This window comes from Vicugna pacos, chromosome 6 (assembly GCF_048564905.1).
Source record: "Vicugna pacos chromosome 6, VicPac4, whole genome shotgun sequence".
In the NCBI taxonomy this organism is placed as follows: domain Eukaryota; kingdom Metazoa; phylum Chordata; class Mammalia; order Artiodactyla; family Camelidae; genus Vicugna; species Vicugna pacos.
In genome coordinates, this window is record NC_132992.1 from 65,633,905 (window position 1) to 65,652,567 (window position 18,663).

General features: G+C 34.6%; 1 protein-coding gene across 3 annotated transcripts in view; it reads left to right on the forward strand.

Moving 5' to 3' along the window:
* Positions 1 to 16,703, forward strand: part of PALS1 (protein associated with LIN7 1, MAGUK p55 family member) — a 78,769-nt gene extending 62,066 nt beyond the window's left edge. For all 3 annotated transcript variants that reach the window (XM_072963254.1, XM_072963255.1, XM_072963256.1), the window contains 6 exons: positions 2,327 to 2,398; positions 2,724 to 2,795; positions 5,102 to 5,269; positions 5,788 to 5,990; positions 7,346 to 7,456; positions 13,725 to 16,703. In XM_072963254.1, coding sequence (XP_072819355.1) covers positions 2,327 to 2,398; positions 2,724 to 2,795; positions 5,102 to 5,269; positions 5,788 to 5,990; positions 7,346 to 7,456; positions 13,725 to 13,901 — 803 coding nt within the window. In that variant the 3' untranslated portion in view covers positions 13,902 to 16,703. The remainder of the gene's footprint in view (positions 1 to 2,326; positions 2,399 to 2,723; positions 2,796 to 5,101; positions 5,270 to 5,787; positions 5,991 to 7,345; positions 7,457 to 13,724) is intronic.
* Positions 16,704 to 18,663: the final 1,960 nt, after the last annotated feature.

The following is an 18,663-nucleotide window of genomic DNA, read 5'->3' on the forward strand; positions in this document are numbered from 1 at the left end:
GGGAACGTTTCTTAGAGTGAAGATGATACTTAATGGAATGAAGTGTATAGATGTAATTTTTCTTACAAATTGTTCCTACAGTTCCCAGGATGTGGGTATGGTGGAGTGAGGGAAAAACAGAATCAAGTGAAGTATAATAAGATATGAGCTAATGCAAAGAAATACTTCCAGTATGATGAAATGAGAATAAAGTGGTAATTCATCAGTTTATTCGTTCAACAAATACTGTTGTATCTGCGCTGTATAAGGCACTTTGCTTTGTACTGAGATAAGCTTCTTGCCCATACTTGACTTTAAAGCGTATCCATTAATACTTTAATTATACACTAATGTAATTTTTTTACATTAGTAAAATATTTTTCTTTTTTGTGCCCCTAGTTTATATTTCCATGGAATTGTGTCTGGGTACCTCTATTATAGTAGTTCCTACATTATTCTCTCAGTTTGTAAACTTCTTGGGGCCAGTGACTACATATTCTTTTAATTAAATCTAGGCATTGTCTGTTGAATTAATAAATAAAAGGTGATATTTAAAAATAATTCTGCCAGAACTGGTGCTTCTGAATTAGACCTTGTAAGGCCTTTTTTTTTAAGCTTTTCCTAGCTTTCCCTTTTGCCTATAACATTTTTTAGGGATCCTCCCTCTTACTCAAACCTTAAGATTTTAAGCATAGAATTTGGCTTACATTGGATTTAACTGCAAGTAATACATTATGTGTATAATAAAATCACAGCCACAGATCATCTGCTTTAAAACCCAAAAGCTGGAAACACTTCTTTCTATATGGAGTCATACTTCAAGGAAGGAGGAGTGAACTTCTTATATATTAAGTTTAGAGGATGATACTACACCCTTTATTCTTCACATAATATTTACAGGAACATTCCTCTAGAATACTGGAGTATTGGCAGTCATCATGGTTCTACTTAGTGCTTGTACCAAATACTAGTTTGATATCTTCTCACCGTGCCAGCTTTAGCCCATAAACATTTAGAACTAGTGTTTATTGACTGACTGCATTGAGTTTCCAAAAATATATAGAAGAATCAAGGAGATTTCAGTGGTACCATTGTAAGTCTTTTTATAGGACAAATAAATGGACCCACCTTGGTTGAGTGTGATAGTTTTCTGTCAGAAGGATTCATAGGCGGTCATAATGTCCCATCTCCCACTAATGTCTGCTTCTGCTTCAAAAATAGTCTACATATGTGTGTGCTATAAAAACATGCCATAGCAGTACATCTGTATGATGTTTTTAAACATTTTAATGTGTAAATTATTAAAATTATTTTGTTTTTTCTTAATCTGTTAATGTCACATACTTTTAAAAAAATTTTAATGCTCTGAAAAATGTCCCTATAGTCATGATGACTTGTTTTATCTAGTAACACAATCTGTATGAGTCCTGGGGATACCCTGATTTCCTTTAATGCTTTTTATTGTATGTCAAACTCAATATTAATGTTTTTGCTTGTGCTCTTACAAAATGCACTATGTTCTAACAGATTATCCCATCATAGATGGAATTTTCTTATTGATTTTTAAGAATCTCTGGCCTGAAACTGAAAGAATTAAATATAAAAATTAAAAATAAAAATAGAACTCTAATTCAGAATTTTCTAACTAAAGCCACTTGTCCTTCAGAAAAAAATACATTAATTTAAGGTAGATGTTTGAAAAGATGAAAATCAGAAACCTTTGAAAGCCTCCTACATTAAAATCTTAATCTGAGAGGAAAAACATAATAGGTTTTTCATTATTTGTATCGGTAACTTAAGGTGGAAATTAAAAAATCTTTGAAACATATACATATATGCATACATACAAAGAAAAAGATGGATTGAGAATAATAAATGCAAGGGAATATGTTGAATGGTGTCTCAAAGTTGAAAATTGATGAATGCTTACATTATTATTTTGAAAGAACTGCTAGAATTAATTGCTTGATTTGAAATAATTCAAATGATCAGAACCATTGTAAGATGCAGCATAGTAGTACTTTCCACATAGTAGATGCTCAATGAAAGCTTTGTAAAAATTGAACTGTTAAATTTTCTAACACTGGTTTTTCCTGTATCTTTTTAAATAGATGATATATAGTCCAGTAATACATGTTCCAGGATTGGTTGAGAGTGAGATTGAAACTTAATACGTTAAATATTTGGAGGCTTATAATCGTAGTTGACACACACTCATGTGGTGGCAGAAGAATTTAGAAGGGCATATAAATGAAGAATTACTTCTTGTGTTGTTCCCTTGATTTAAAAAATACTTATATCTTTTTTTGTCTTAAATATTTCACTCTTTTTCCTTTCTGCTTATTAGGGAAAAGCTTTCAGCAGCAAAGGGAAGCCATGAAGCAAACCATAGAAGAAGATAAGGAGCCAGAAAAATCAGGTTGGATACTTATATTTGGCATTAATAAAAGGTTTCTTGAGTCTTCATCTGGAATCATGTTTAAGTTTATATATCAGAACTGTCAAATGTATATTCATGGCAAGAGTGATGTGAGAGGCAAAACTGATTATCTTAGGAAACTATAAAGAAAGGACAGGATTTAAGTATTAAAGATTATCTGTCTGTAGCATGAGATTAATGGAAAATTATAAATACTCTCCTGAAAAATAGTTCTTCTGTGAGCAATGTAATAAGTGTCTATATATGTAAATTTATTCAAGGAAACAAATACCACATTTATACTTATGTTTATGATTGTCAACAGGAAAACTATGGTGTGCAAAGAAGAATAAAAAGAAGAGGAAAAAGGTTTTATATAATGCCAATAAAAATGATGGTAAGTTCCACTCTCAGTTAAAGCTGTATTCACATCTGAAAGAGGTCCGTATCTAACACTTCAAAGAAATTAAACTGATATTTTCAGGGAGTTTTATTTCTGGTCCTCCTTTGCCTCTTAATGTAACATATGTGCTTACTAAAGCCATTTAGCAGAAACTATTTTCTTTTGGAATCATACGAGTAGTACAGTGTTTTGAATTGTGAGAAAAACCAGTATAAAAATTAAAGTATGATTTAATAGTGTTATATTTATAGTTTCCTCTAATTTTTTTCCTACTTAAACTCTTCATTTGCAAAATTCATACCTGCTTCTAACAAATTCTAACAATATAGCTGTATTTTAAGTTTAAAAATGAACATTTCATCTATAATAACTCATATCACCACGGCAACCCATTTCATAGAGCCTGCTGACTGAGTCAGACACACAGGAGAGTGTTTTACTTTAATTTATTGTTACTATTAAGTTTTTTGTTTTTTTTTTTAAGTTGTAGCTTCTCTTAAAACCAAAAGCTCTTAGTAACACTGGGCTCATATTCCCAAGTGACAGCAGTCTATTGGATGTGAATGATAGCTGTTGCCTTTATATGGGCACCTACTTAGTTCAGCAGTCTCCACCATATCTAGTTTTTCAAAAACACAACCTGATTTAGTGCTTTCATTACCTCCTTGATTGGTCCTTATGACCATTAGAATTTGCTACCCCTGCTTTCATTCATTTTAGAAACGAACCAAATAATAAAGCAAAGTAACTCCTTAACTTTTCACACAACACAATTTATAAGGCTTATTCTCTCAATACCTGGAAATTTTTTTAGGCAGCATAAATTAAACTAATGAAAATAAAATGTTACAGATTATTGACAAATTCAATCTAAAACTAACTCTGAGATTCCATCTACTGTAGTAAAATTTTTTTCCAAAATAAACATCCTTAATGCTATTTGATAGACTAAATCTAACTAAGAAGGTTTACTGAATTTTTAATCTTTTCCTCTATACTTGGGTAAGTGATTAATATCTGTTTCTATATCTTTGAAACACACTAAAATTGGTTCAGATCTAATAGCTATTATACCATAGAAAATTTGCATCGAAGTCTATAAATCAAGATGCTTCCACAATCTGTACGTGTTAGAAGGAACTTAGATTTTTCAAAGGGAAAAGCATTTTGGGAAGGGAAGGAATTATACTTCTGTTAATAATGCTGTTATCATAATTAATGATAATTTGATTAATAATTACCATTTATTATAACTATTCCATTTCCGTGTCAGTAACCTTCATCCATTTAATTCTCACAATAAATTTGAGATTACAGATTAATAAATTCAAGTTCGGATAGTAAAGTGACCTGCCTAGCTGCTTACAGCTAGCTAATACATAGTTGAGTTGGAATTTAACCAAGTATAGTTTGAGATCCTACTCTGTGCTCTGCGCTAAGCACTGACAAGACTAAGATGGTCCCCTCCCCCCATGGAACTTATACCTTAGAGAGTCTAACTATATATCTGATGCTCTTACCCAGTTAGGTGAAGTAATATGAGTGAGAAAATGGCAGGCCACTAGTTGCCTGCCTTTGTTTTTACCACTTACAGCTCTGATCTCATCTGAATTATGGGCTTTAGAACTGTTACCCACCTATTACAATTTATACCTCATCTTGAATCATGACCTCAGGTTAGTATTAGTAGTATTCCAGAATAAAGTAAACATAAATGTAGGAACTTGGATAACACAGGTCTGCTATGTTTTCAAGTTATAGAATCACAGAAAAGTATTTCAGCTTTCTCTGATAACACTAGTTGCAGCCATTATTTATAGATGTTTGTCTATTGCCAGATACTGTTTTTGGCATATGCATTGTCTGCTCCTTAAACCAACCCTCTAATTAAAGTGTTAGTATCCCTATTTACCAAATGACAGATGTTCTCATTAACTTATCCCCTGGTGCCTCACCCTCTGTCAAAATATTGGCTGCAAACTAGCTATTTTATATGAATCAGTATGGTTACATTGTATTAAAAATTCAAACACAGTATGAAACAAGAGAAGCTATAAACATTTCTAAGAGGATTATTATATTGTCTGATTTATTTTTGTAGTATCCTGGCAAGTATATAATGACATGGAAAATGCTCGTAATATAATGCCACCCAGTTGTTACTATCTTGATCTAAAAAGCTAAGCATTTTTAATGATAATAAATTGTGCTTTTTTCCAGTGTTTTTGGAAGATCTATGAGTATACCTTTGTTACATAGCAGTAATTCTGTCTGAAGGGCTAACTTTTTCTTTTTCAAAGATTATGACAATGAAGAGATCTTAACTTATGAGGAAATGTCACTTTATCATCAGCCAGCAAATAGGAAAAGACCTATCATTTTGATTGGTCCACAGAACTGTGGCCAGAATGAATTGCGTCAGAGGCTCATGAACAAAGAAAAAGACCGCTTTGCATCAGCAGTTCCTCGTAAGTTTGGATGCATTCCCATTTTCCTGTGCTTTTCAGTTTACCACCTTAGAACCCAACTGTGTAGGGAAATTTCTCATCCATTTTATCAAAGCAGTGTTGTCCAAGAAAGAAAAACTTTGTTTTAACCAAATCTTCTGAGAATTTGTTACTGAAGTTATTCTTGGGAAATTTCCATTTTTCCTAAGAGTATGGTACTAAGTACTTTCTAAATGAATTTCAGTTTGTGTTTCTTACAATCCCCTGTTCACTTTAAATGAAATGAAAATGAAGTAATTTAGAATGTAAGCATAAGATGTATTAAATGTAACTATACTAAAAAAAACCACATTTTTTGTTCATTTCTCAATCTAAAAATAAAACCAATTAAATGGTAAACTTATGGGCTCTTAACATTTCCTCAGTTCATTATTTTTTAATTTGTATTACCAAGTAAAATTTTATTCTGACTAGCCAAATTATCCTTCATTCTTACTCTGATCCATGCCTGTTATTTTTACCTGATTTTGTTTGCCTAGATACAACTCGGAGTCGGCGAGACCATGAGGTAGCTGGTAGAGATTACCACTTTGTTTCACGGCAGGCATTTGAGGCAGACATAGCAGCTGGAAAGTTCATTGAACATGGTGAATTTGAGAAAAATTTGTATGGAACCAGCATAGATTCTGTACGGCAAGTGATCAACTCGGGCAAAATATGTCTCTTAAGTCTGCGTACACAGGTAAAGCATATTTTGGTTTAGGGTGTTGAACTTGAGGGCATTTTTTGCAGAGTAATTTAGTGGAAGCTCTATTTTGGCCCAAGAAACACAGGACCTAATTACGTTCTCATACAGATGTTTTTCATACTGATTCCCTATTTGAAAGCAGACAGGTTGCTAAATCTTTTTCAGTTTCCTCAGAGGGGAAAAAAATGAATTGCATACCTACATGTGCACACAGGGACATACTTCCTGAAACTGAAAATACAGTAACTGTAGTGCTGGTGGTACTTTAAGTATTTTAAAGGCTGTAAAAGAATTTCCCTTTCCTGATTCTGATCTGAGAAAAACTATAATATTTCGAGGTCATTTTTATTGTTTTAAATACCATAGTTAATGTATTAGCAAGTATCATAATGAGTACTTGGTCATATCTAAATAATGAAACTTCCATGGCTTTCTGTTATTTGTCATATGAAGCAAAACCTTCAAAAATTACTAACAATTGCCTTTTAGATTATCATTATAAAAATACTTTTAGAAATTTGGGATTTTTAAGATTATGTTTGTTGTGAATTTTTTTCTTTTTATAGACTATACAGCTTTAGCATAAGACTTTCCTTAATTTGGCGAAATCTGCTGTAATATGTCAACTCAGGACACACAGGCAGTGGTCACTATGAAAGAAAACTGACTCCAAAAATTCGCTTTCCTGAAATAGTATTTAGGTTTTCTTAATTTTTTTTAGCAAAAAGAGAGAGTTTATTAGTCTCTACTATTTCAGTGACAAATATTAGATTTAAAAGAAGTATAAGTGTTTTTACTAAATTTCTTCAGAACTCTTTATATTATTTGGGCTAACAGATTTACCAAAGAACTTAGGCTTGTTAAGCACATTGTCTTAACTATTGTTTTTAGATAGAAAAGGGCATGTCCTTATAATCCCCATTTTTGTAGAATGCTTCACTTTAGGGACACACAGTCATGCAATGGCAAAGGCCAGGTGAAAAACCACAACCTCTTAATTCAGTCTGCTTTTTTTTTAAGGATGTGTTTTTCCAGAATTTTTTTTTGTATGTGCATGTGAAGTTTTTCTCTGATTCTTTTTGCATTTAGACCTTGGCACATGGTAAGGTGATTGCTCATTCATAATTCCTTCAAAATGGATTTTTAATAGGGTTATTATAATCTGTGCATGATCTTATTAGCAGTGTTTTTTTGTCATATAGTTTTAATCCTTCAATATCATTCATTCTTTTACATAAAAAGAGTAAGCCAATATTGTGTATGTGTAGGTATGTGTGTGTATGTGTTGTGTGTTACAGGTACACAATATATTCTTACATTGAATAGTAGGATCTGTCTTTTCTTTACAGTCATTGAAGACTCTCCGGAATTCAGACTTGAAACCGTATATTATTTTCATTGCACCCCCTTCACAAGAAAGACTTCGGGCATTATTAGCCAAAGAGGGCAAGAATCCAAAGGTAAAGTTATTATATTGTACTCTTCCACTGAAAGTAAACATGAAAGAGTCACAGCTTAATGTGTCACCAAGCTTAAAAGCTTCTTCAGCTTAGGCTTTCAAACTGATTATTCTTTCTGCCATATCACTTTCCCCAAAACTGCCACGGTTGCCTCTGTTTGGACCTCGGCAGCTCTCCAAAGCAGGGGGCTTCTCTTATTGTTCCTGCACATTCCCTCTTGTTACTCCAAATGTGTGGTAGGTAACCTTTGGTATTCCTTAAACCCTCCTTAATCTTCTTCACACGGATCTGTGTTATTTCCAACAGGGCTTAGGTGACACCCTCACTTCTCCCCCTAAAAAAATTCTCAGCAGTTTCTTGGGGACTACCCACTTTTCTCTGCAGATATTCTGATTGCGGGGAGCCAAAGTTGAGTGCCCTCACTTTTCTTTCTTTTCATTGAAATTTTATGTTTTCTTTGTCTTCTGCTTTTGATCTTTTCATGGATCTGAAATGGAAGAAGTTTTAAAATTATTTTAGATGCTAGATGTGATTGAGGTAGCCCATATTATACCAGACAGTATTAACCATTAATTGATAATATACTGGTATATTAAGCAGAAAACATTAACATTTTATTTAAATGTATGAAATGAAAATCGTCAAGTGACTTTGCTATATCGAAGTAACAAATACTCCTGCTTTTTTTCTGATTTCCTAAATATTTCTACTTTACAAAGGAATCACTTAGATCTCATTTCATTTGCTATGCCTCTAAATCTCCTTAAAAGCCATAAAACACATAATAATGCTCCTCAAAAGTCATTAAAAGCATAACAACACTCCTTTTCATTGATTCTTGTCTGTTCATCACATCCACCAACCCTCCTTCTTCTTCCCTGAGGTATCTTTTTCCACTCTAAGTCTACTTATATTTCTTATTCAGTCTATATGTGAAGATGGTATTTTTCAGTGTCTTAGACATCAGGGACTTTTCCATCCTATGTGTTGAGCATAATTCTGGTTGCTTTGTTTAGGCTAAGTAGGCTAACTTGTTAAAGTAATATTTCGTTCCTTTTTCATTTTTGCAACACAACTGTAAATTCGTAAATAAGTGGGGTCAGAGAATCTGCTGTCCTTAGCACTTGGGATGATACAAAAGGAATGAGAGACATGGTCGCTGGCTGTTCGTGAGGAGGATCACAGTATAATAAGGGGGTGGGGAGTATAGCTCAGTGATAGAGTGCATGCTTAGCATATATGTGGTCCTGGGTTCAATCCCCAGTACCTCTATCAGAAAATAAATAAACCTAATTACCTCCCCCCTATAAAAAACAATTAAAAAAATATAATAAGGGAAACAAGATTAATAGTCTACAAAACTTAGAGCCCATTAAACTACGTAGTAGACCAGAAATACTTTGGTAGTTCAAGGAGAGGGTTGCATGTAAAGGACTAAACTGAACTTCATTCTACTTGTTCAGCCTTATTTTCTAACTTTTGACATGGACACTTTTTTTGGTTGGGTTATTTTTCTCCAACAAGGATTCAATGTCATGCCAAGGGCCATATACCACTCCAAAACATGTTAAGCAATTTCCTTTTGGTTGGTGGTCTCTGGCAGTGCTCTCATGGAAATTTTTACCTACTTTACTTTGAATTAACTATCCCAGATTGAGTGTGCAGGTTAGAGGTGCCAACCCTCTCTGAAATCAGAAATCTGAGTGTAACTTATTGTTGGCCCTGTATCTGCAGTTCCCCATCCTTAGAATCAACCAGCTGCAGACAGTGTCTTACTGTAGTATTTACTATTGAAAAAAAATCCGTGTGTAAGTGAACCATGCATTTGAAACCCACCTTCGTGGGTCAACTGTGTACACATTTTTAAAGCAGGAATGTAATCAGTACCAGAATTTTTTTTTAACAGTATACAATATGCTTGATTTTCTAATTAAAATGTTCTGATTTTTAAAATTAAAACTTTATCGAGGTTATTTTACATACAGTAAAATGTATGCGTTTTAATTCTATAATTCGGTGAGTTTTGGCAAAATGTATACTTGTGTAACTACCATGCAATCAAGATTAGAACATTTTTGTCACTTTAGAAAATTCTTTCATGCCCCTTGAAGTTAATATCCCTCTACTCTTTCCTGGGTAACTACTAATCTGCTTGCTGTCAGTATAGATTTGTTTTGTCTCTTCTGGAAGTTCATATAAATGGAAACTTTATAGTAAGTTTTAAGTTTGCATCTGGCTTTTGATCAGCATAATGTTTTTGAGATTCATCTATGTTATATCTAACAGTAGTTTGTATCTTCTTATTGCTGAGTGGTATACCATGATCTAAATATATCACAATTTGTTGATTCACCAGTTAAAACACTATAGAATTGTTTCCAATTTTGAGCTAATGTGACTAAAGCTGTTTAATGAGTGTTTAATTCATACTCTTTTGGTGGACATATGTTTTAATTTCTCTGGAAATGCTGGATCAAATGATAAGGATATGTTTTAACTATGTAAAACTGCCAAACTATTTTTAAAAGTTTGCCTTTTTATACTCCCACTTTGGTTCCCTTTGCTCTGCATCCTTACCAGCTTTTGCTGTTGTTGGTTTGTAACAGCTTTTTAGCCATTCTAGTAGTGTGACATGTTACCATTATGGTTTCCATTTGCATTTTTCTGATGTCTCAAGTTTTGTTTTTGTTTTTGTTTTTTCAATTGAGTTGCTTTCTTACTGAGTTGTAAAAGTTCTTTATATATTTTGGATATATTGTCTCAAAATCTGTAATTTTTAAAAAAATTTTTGAAGATCAGCAGTATTTAATTTTAATGACACTTGCTGTCCCTTGATATCCGTGGGGGATTGGTTCCAGGATCTGCTGCGGATATCAAAAGTCGAGGATGCTTAAGTCTCATAGTTGGCCTTCTGTATCCACAGTTTCACATCTGTGGATTCAACTAGCCGGGGATCGTATAGAACTGTATTTATTGAAAAACATCCAGGTACACAGTTCAAACTCGTTCTAGGGTCAACTGCACACTTCTTCATTTTTCTTATGGTTAATGATTTTTTGTGTATTGTGTAACAAATTTTGCTTACTCCAAGATTATAAAGATTTTATCCTTCATTTTCTTCTAAGAGTTTTCTTGTATTAGCTTTTACTTTCAGGTCTGTAATCTGTCTCAGATTAATCTTTGTTTTGGTGTGAGGTAAGGGTAGAGGTGTGGTTTTCTTTTTTTTTTTAATCACATGTTGTTATCCACTTGCTTTAGCACATTGTTCCTTGAAAAAGACTATCCTTTCTCCCATTGAATTACCCTGGCACCTTTGTCAAAATTACTTGACCAAATACGGTAGGGAGGAGGGATTTCTGGACTTTCTTCTGTATTTATAATATCACAGTTTTGACTACTGTAGCTTTATTGTAAGTCTTGAAAAACAGTCATAAGAAGGAATGAAGCACTGATACATGGTGCAACATGGATGAATCTTAAAAACACTGTAAGTGAAAGAACCCCGCTGTAAAAGACCATATTTTGTAATATTCTATTACTTGGAATGTCCAGAATAAGCAAATCTATAGACCTAAAGTAGATTAGTAGTTGATTAGGGCTAGGAATTTGGAGAAAATGGGGGGTGGCTGCTAATGAGCATGGGGTTTGGAGGGGGCGGTGGAGGGTGATGGAAATGTTGGTTGATTGTGGTATTGACTGCACCACTCTAACTGTACTAAAAACTATTGAAACATTCGTTTCAAGCAGTTGAATTGCTTGAATCCACCATTGAATTTGTTCCAATTCACCATTAAATGGGTGAATTATAAATGAATTATATCTCAAGAAAGCTGTTACCAAGTGGGGGGGTGGGGTGCGGATCCCGGCAGTCTTTTCTGTAGAAATTTAAAATATTAAAATTTGTATGGAAATTTAAAAAAATAACCAAAACACTTTAGAAAAAGAACTAAGTTATGGGGGGGAGGATAAGAGCTCAGTGGTAGAGTGCGTGCTTAGCATGCACAAGGTCCCCTGGGTTCAATCCCTTGTATCTCTATTAAAAATAAAGTAAATAAACTCATTTCAAAAAATTAAAATTAAATTTTTTAAAACACTAAGATGCAGAACTTTTGTCTGTTAATTTTCTTTATTATTTGTTTTCCATTTAATTGACTTATTTTTATTCTTTCCTTATACTTTGGCTCTAATTTTCACTTGTTCTAGTTTCTGAAGAAAACTTAGATGATTTCTAAACCTTTCTTCTTTTCTAATATGAAGTTATAAATTTCTAAGCAGTACTTTAGTTTCATCCTACAAATTTTGAAGTTAATATTTTTCATTATCATTTTATTAGAAATATTTTCTAATTTCCTTTGTCGTTTTCTTCTTTAACCCACGGATGGTTTAGAATTATGTAATTTCTACCTATCTGGAAATTAAAAAAATTTTTTTTTATTTTAATTCTATTGTGGTAGGGGACATATTCTCTAAGATGTTAGTCATTCAAATTTTGTTGAGCCTTATTTTATGGCCCAGTGTCTGTTCTGTCTTGGTCATGATCCTGCACACCAGTAAGAATATATTTTGCAGTTGTTGGGTAAAGGGTGGTGTGTCTGATTACCTCTTTATTCCACTTACGTTTTATCTCCTCTGGTATTTAATGGTGCCTTAACACACATTAGAAGTGTTAAATAAAAACAAATCCTCAATTTTAACTCTGTGAAATAGTGCTTGTTAGGAAATTGATGATGTTCTTCACTGGATGCAGAATGTAAAGTCAGTGACCTGACTGTACTCTGAATCTGTTCTGCTAGAAGTGGGGCTTGAGAGAAGTAAACTACTAGTATGAACTGGCAAGTCAGTTATGCCTGTGGGCTAATTTTTTCAGTCCAAATATTTTTGAGCAAAAACATTTTGTTTCAACTTAGTCATGAAATGTGATTTGAAAAATAAGAGGAAATTAAAACAGAAAGTACCAAATAAATGATAAAAGCCATTTTGGCAAAAGACAAAATAATACTTAAACTTGATAAAGAAAAACCAGATGGATTGGATATTCATGTGAATCTGTATAAGATGTGGGGCTTAACATTTACATTTCAAATCTAGTAACACAGTTTAGATTCTGTTTTGAGTTCTGGAATGTTCTTTTAATAATCTTGAGCTTTGAGTAGACATAAGGTTTAGCAAGAATGTCACAGTGTGTTCAGTTACAATGGTGTAGTAGCGTCCCTGCTGGGAAACAAAGGATTCTATGTACCAGAACCAGATGCACAACATTCCAGAATGAAAATTAGAGAGCCGCACAAGAAACTGACTCAGGACAAGCCAGGGCTGTCATATTTTTTGTATGTTTTCCTACTGTTACAGAAATTCAACCAGTTGAATGATATAAATGGTTTGGTATTGTTGTGTCTGATATAGTATTGTTGTGTGGTCTTTATATCTGAGACATTTGGACATTTAATTAGTTCACTGACAGGGTGTGATTTGGAGGCAGTTTCACTTCCTTGAACATGTGTACCTGATAATCAGAGGTTCTGGGTAAGTTTTGCACATAACCTTGCCATCTGCTTGTGTGTGTGAAACAACTGTTTCCTTTACCCAGTATTTTAAAGTAATCTATGTGGCTTCCCAACCTCTTCTTTAGGATACTTTTTTTCTTTGCATCTTAAAGACCTCCTTTGTGTATTGAAAACAGAGGGCAATTTAAAGTATTAAGTATTTTCCCCAAAAGCATAGATTATGAAATTTAGGATTTCCCAGCCGTGTTTTCATAGAAAAAAGATACTCATCCTGTTGATCCTTTTCTTTTCCCATAATGTTTACTCTGCCTTATCTGCCAGGGCCCTTTATAAGAGCCAAGGGCAGATGGCACTTAGGGTCCTGGCAGAAAAGTTCACTCTGTTACAGGAGATACTATTTTCAGGAAGAGGTTATGATGCCCCAAAATGTTTGAAAACCAATGTCTGTAGGGAATTAAAAGTAACTGTTTGTGCCCTTGAAGCCTCTGATTTTGAGTGAGACAAGACAGAAATGTATAAAAACCTAAATTGTATAAGTAGGTTATACTTAGTACCAAGTGATTCACAACATAAGTGCTGAAGATGCCAGAGCAGAGGAAATTCCTGTGTCCTGACAGGGCTGGGGAGGAGCTCTGGAGGTTAAGTATTTTGAGAGACAGAAGGAAAGTAGTGTTAAGTCCATTTCTTGTTCTTCAACTGTCTCTGACTCACTGTATATTTTGGTAAGAAATGGAATTACCTCAGTTTTTATCTTCTCTTTGCAGCCTGAGGAGTTGAGAGAAATCATTGAGAAGACTAGAGAGATGGAGCAGAACAACGGCCACTACTTTGACACAGCAATTGTGAACTCTGATCTTGATAAAGCCTATCAGGAGTTGCTTAGGTTAATTAACAAACTTGATACTGAACCTCAGTGGGTGCCGTCCACCTGGCTGAGGTGAAGGAAACACCCCTTCTGTGGCATGATTGAACTTGGTCTGGCAAACTGCCGATAGGAAGATAGCCCTGATACTTCAGCAAGACTCTGAGAAAGTGGCAGGCAGTGTAAACTGTAGACTTGGTCTTAGATCTTGACCTAGAGATAAGAAAATCCCCTTAGGCAATTTAACAGAAGTCTTTATTCTCTGTACATGGCTTTAGAGGTTCTTGCCACATTTGGGGATTTTAAATGGGAGGTTTTCAACAGAGGAATTCATTTTATCCAAAACCTTTTAGTTCTGTTTTCACCTAACTAAATCTTTCTGTGTGGTCAAATTTCCATGAAAAATGTGTGTGTATATATACACAGTGGTCCATGTCTCACATAGTAATGTTATTTAACAGTTAAATGACTGCATGGGAATTTGAGTTTGAGGGGAAGCTGTGCTTCTGTGCACAGGGCAAGACAGTATTTGGTTAGAAGACTGGTTTAGTCATCAGATATTCTTTACTTAAAAAAAAAATGGTGCCACTTTGGTCTGGAGCTACCATGTTGGGCTTGAATCCATTTGTATATCTTTTAATTCTTAAAAAAAATTCTGTTAGAAGCATCGATTTTTTAGCTCAGATTTTGTGGATGAGACTTCACTGCACAGTCAGCAGACTCTGATCTAAAACATACACAACATATGCTGATCTTTTTAAAGATGCAATGATTTTTTTTTCTGAATATTTTCCTTAAATTATTGCAGCTGATTTGATAACCTTACTACCTTTACTTCCTTTTTCTGATCTATATAGTACAATAGAATGTATGTTACACTTTTATGAGTAGCAGGTGTTCATATAAACTGTTGACTATTAAAAAGTTTCTTCGTGATGCAGATATTTTAATATACATGAGAGGATATATAGCACATTTGACAGTTTTTGCATTTTTATACATGAGCACAGTATAATTTGATGACTGTGCTATATATAGGTAATAAACTGGAATTCTGTGATCAATACAGCTGCTGTACTGTATACTAATATTTAATAGATACAAATGGTCATTGATTACACTTGTTCAGTATTGGAATAAAATTATATGAGGGAAATACTATGACAATTGACTTTGAGATCAGAAGGAAAGGATGACCTGAAAGTCATTAGAACATTTTAGGAAAAGAACATTGGGAAAAAGTTAAGCAAATAGCTTTTATCCTAACAAGGTCTGCCTCTTATGACCAGAAAGCAACGGCGTGCTAAACCATGAAACGTTTAAGCTAATAAGATTTTTGTACTGTCTCTTTACCTTGTAGCTTTAAAATTCAACTTCTGAATTGGCATGGAAAGTTAATTTGTTGTCTTTTCAAGCCTTTAGGGGATGGTGTGATGTGTGACAACCAACCTCAAATGTGAATGTCTTGATTTTATGATTACTTTAGCTACAATTCCTGTACCCAAAGCTGAACACTGGAATAATACTGAATCGTCACTTAATTTAACATATGCGATTGTTTTTAATGAGTAGTTTGTCTCAGTGTCATGTGTATGTTTGACTTTTTCTTTTACATAATTTTATTTGAACAAATGTAGACAGTGTTTTTATATGTTGCCTTTTTCTGTTCAAATTTGCATGGCCTCAAATTTGGCTGCAGAGTATGTCTTATGTGGAAATACTTTCAAGATAATGTTCCTTAGGAAGAAAGTAACATTCCTGGGTTAAGGGAAGGAATGCCATATATACTGTCTCTTCAGGTCTGAAGCACTCCAGTTTATGGCGGGAAAATGCAAAGGTCACACTGACTTTCAGCGTTGAAAACAAAGGACTGTAAGTACTTAATCTTGAAATCAGTTTTCCAGTTTACTTTCTCCTCAGGAATGGAAGGTAATCTACGGTAGACAGTGGTGTTTTGTGAGCTGCTTATCATTAACTGACAACTGTTTTCAACCCTAAGATCTAAAATGCTGGCAGTTCGAGTCAAGTTAGAATGAGATTTCAGGGTGCGTAAGTGGCTGCTGTGCTAGTCCGAGTTAGCCTGCAGACCACAGAGCCCCCCGAGGGCCGTGTGCTGTTGAGACTCACACAAGGCTTTAACAAGCAAGCCCAAGTCTGCTACCAGGGCACGTGCTGCAGTATATCTTTAAGAAGTCTTAAGGTGATGAGGTCATTTGGGGGTCAGTGGAGTCCTGTAGTTCTCGCCTGCCTCTTCAGCAGTGGTAGAGGGATGGAAATGTTTGTCCTCAGTCCTAGTGGTATGGATGTGCTCATATTCAACAGAGCCCCTAAACAAAGTGAAAACTCAGTTGTTGCTGACTTCCTTGAAAGAAAATGGAAAAAAGCCTTCCTCTACACCTAGCTGTGCTATAATACCGCTCTGGCAAATTCCATTTCCTGTCCCTCTGTGGTTCTGATTGGGGACCCCAGTGTGGGGGAGGTCTTAACCACTTATAGGAATGATACCAATAGTTAATGAAATGCACATTAGTTCACATAAGGAAATAACCTTCCTTTACTAAATTTTCTTAACTCAGAAACAGAAGAATAGTGTTTATTAGATTAATCCAGATTTGCTTTCTATGAAAATCTAATGTCTGGATTTTTTTTCTCATGGCCTAAGGAACACATATTGATAAGGAATAATTTGAATGTAATTTTGTGAATGTGTGTGGAAAATATAAACCAGGGATTTAGCCTTTATAAAGGTAACCTTTCTGACATCTATTGTTAATCCTCTATACTCTTATCCTGCCTGTATCTGCACTCTGTTATTTTGAGATGTCATACTGCACACAGCAATGTAAAAATAAAAAGTAAAATTTTATTTCAAATTTAAAAAGCCACTGAGTGAGTACTTTCTTGTTGTGTTTATATCCTCTGCCACTCAAAGTTTCAACACATTATCTTCAAGTTTTGCCAGAATCAAGTTCTTTGGAACCTCTGGGTAGAGCAGAAAATATGTTTTAATTCTCTCCCAGTAAGGGGAGTGCCCCCTGTTGTCACATATATAGATTCTGGTTCCTTAATTTTTTTTTTTAAACTCTATTAAAACAACTTAAGGCTGTGAACTAGAAAGCTTTCTGGGGAAGAAGGTATATATTACTTGGGAAAATTCCACTTATATGCAGCCAAGGATTTGAGACCATGGGATAGGATGTGAGTTGCTTACAAACATATAACATACTTCTTTTCTCCCTTTTCTGTGATACCCACTGTGTATCTCCCAAAGGAGGCAAATCATAAACCAACAAGAAGTGACATACATATACACACATCCTACTCCAGCTTTCTGTTCTTGAGCTGTTCCCTTCCCCTACAGTTCAGATGGACTTCTTTTTAACAATATGCTAAACCATAAAATCAAATGCACTTTGTAGAGAAGTTAGCCTAGGCCAATAAATGCCAGAGGTTTATAAAGACACAGGAGGAATCTAGGGTACTTCTCTGGCTCAGTGCTTTAAGGTGAACATAAATTTGTCTAAATTAAAAAGAAAAACACTAAATCTAGATCTCTACATCTACCTTTAATTTTTGCCTTCTAAAGAGGCAATACATACTGCTTAAGAACCAAGGCTCTGAAATCAAGCTACAATTGGCCTGCAGTCCATCTGTAGATGTTCATACCTCATTAGGGGGTTGGGAGGATTAACTCTTAAGCAGTTCAGTGTTATCTATTTTCAAGACTTACGAACTCAGCTGTTGGTTTTCCAATCACTACTGAATTGACATTGAATCTGAGAATTTTATCCTATGCACAAGCAACAGAGATTTCCTAAAAATCAGTTCCTCCAGGACAGGCCTTATGTCTTACCTTTACTCAAAAATGTAAATACAGGGGAGATTAAAAGGATAGACATCAAGGACGTAAAAATTCTGAAGGTAGACTGCCTGGATTTAAATCTGGGATTCACTATTTTCTAGCTTTTTTGTGTAGGACCAATATACTCAAGCTCCTTATGCCTCAAAATTTCCTGTGAAACGTAGGGTTAAAGTAATATGTACCTCTAATGGTTGTGATGAAATAATATAAATAAAAACAATGTCTAGTTGGCACATAGCTAAGCTATTTTATAGCAGGTGTTAAATGTTCACAAAATTACTTGGTACTTTAAAAAGCCTAGGCTGGGATCAGTTGATTTAAACAATACTAGTAAGTCTAGTGTCACAATTTCACTAACTAAAAACTGTCCCATGGCCAATCACATCAGAAATGCCTGGAACGAGTACAGGAAAGCCTGAGTAATCATGGATGGCTCACACCAGATCGAACAGTACTAAAAACCTCAGTCACCTGATACGGCCATTCAAATGCCTCAAGTTGTTAGTGCTTATGGAACAGTACAGTTACTTATTATTCTCAAGTGGGAACTAGTACTTTTTCTTAGAAGTACTAATTGGTGGGGGGGAAGTATAGCTCAAGTGGTAAAGTGCATGCTTAGGACGCACAAGGTCCTGGGTTCAATCCCCAGTAACTCTTCTAAAAGCAAGTAAGTAAATAAACCTAATTCCCCACCCCCCCAAAAAAAGCAAAAAAAAAAAAAAAAAAAGGTGGTAGTAGTACTAATAAGCCCTCTGAACTCACTGGCAACCACATCTTACTTCAGTGCCCTGAAACTCAGTAACCATCTCAGTAAGCTTACTAGCAAAACACTGAAACATGAAGGGAGAAAAAAGGGAGACTGCCCACTTTTCCTACATGTCTACAGAGAAAGCTTTTTGGATGCCAATCCCATATGCCAATCCGAGCATAAGAACACAACTTATTCTTGGCAATGAATTAATTTTAAAAAAGGAACAAC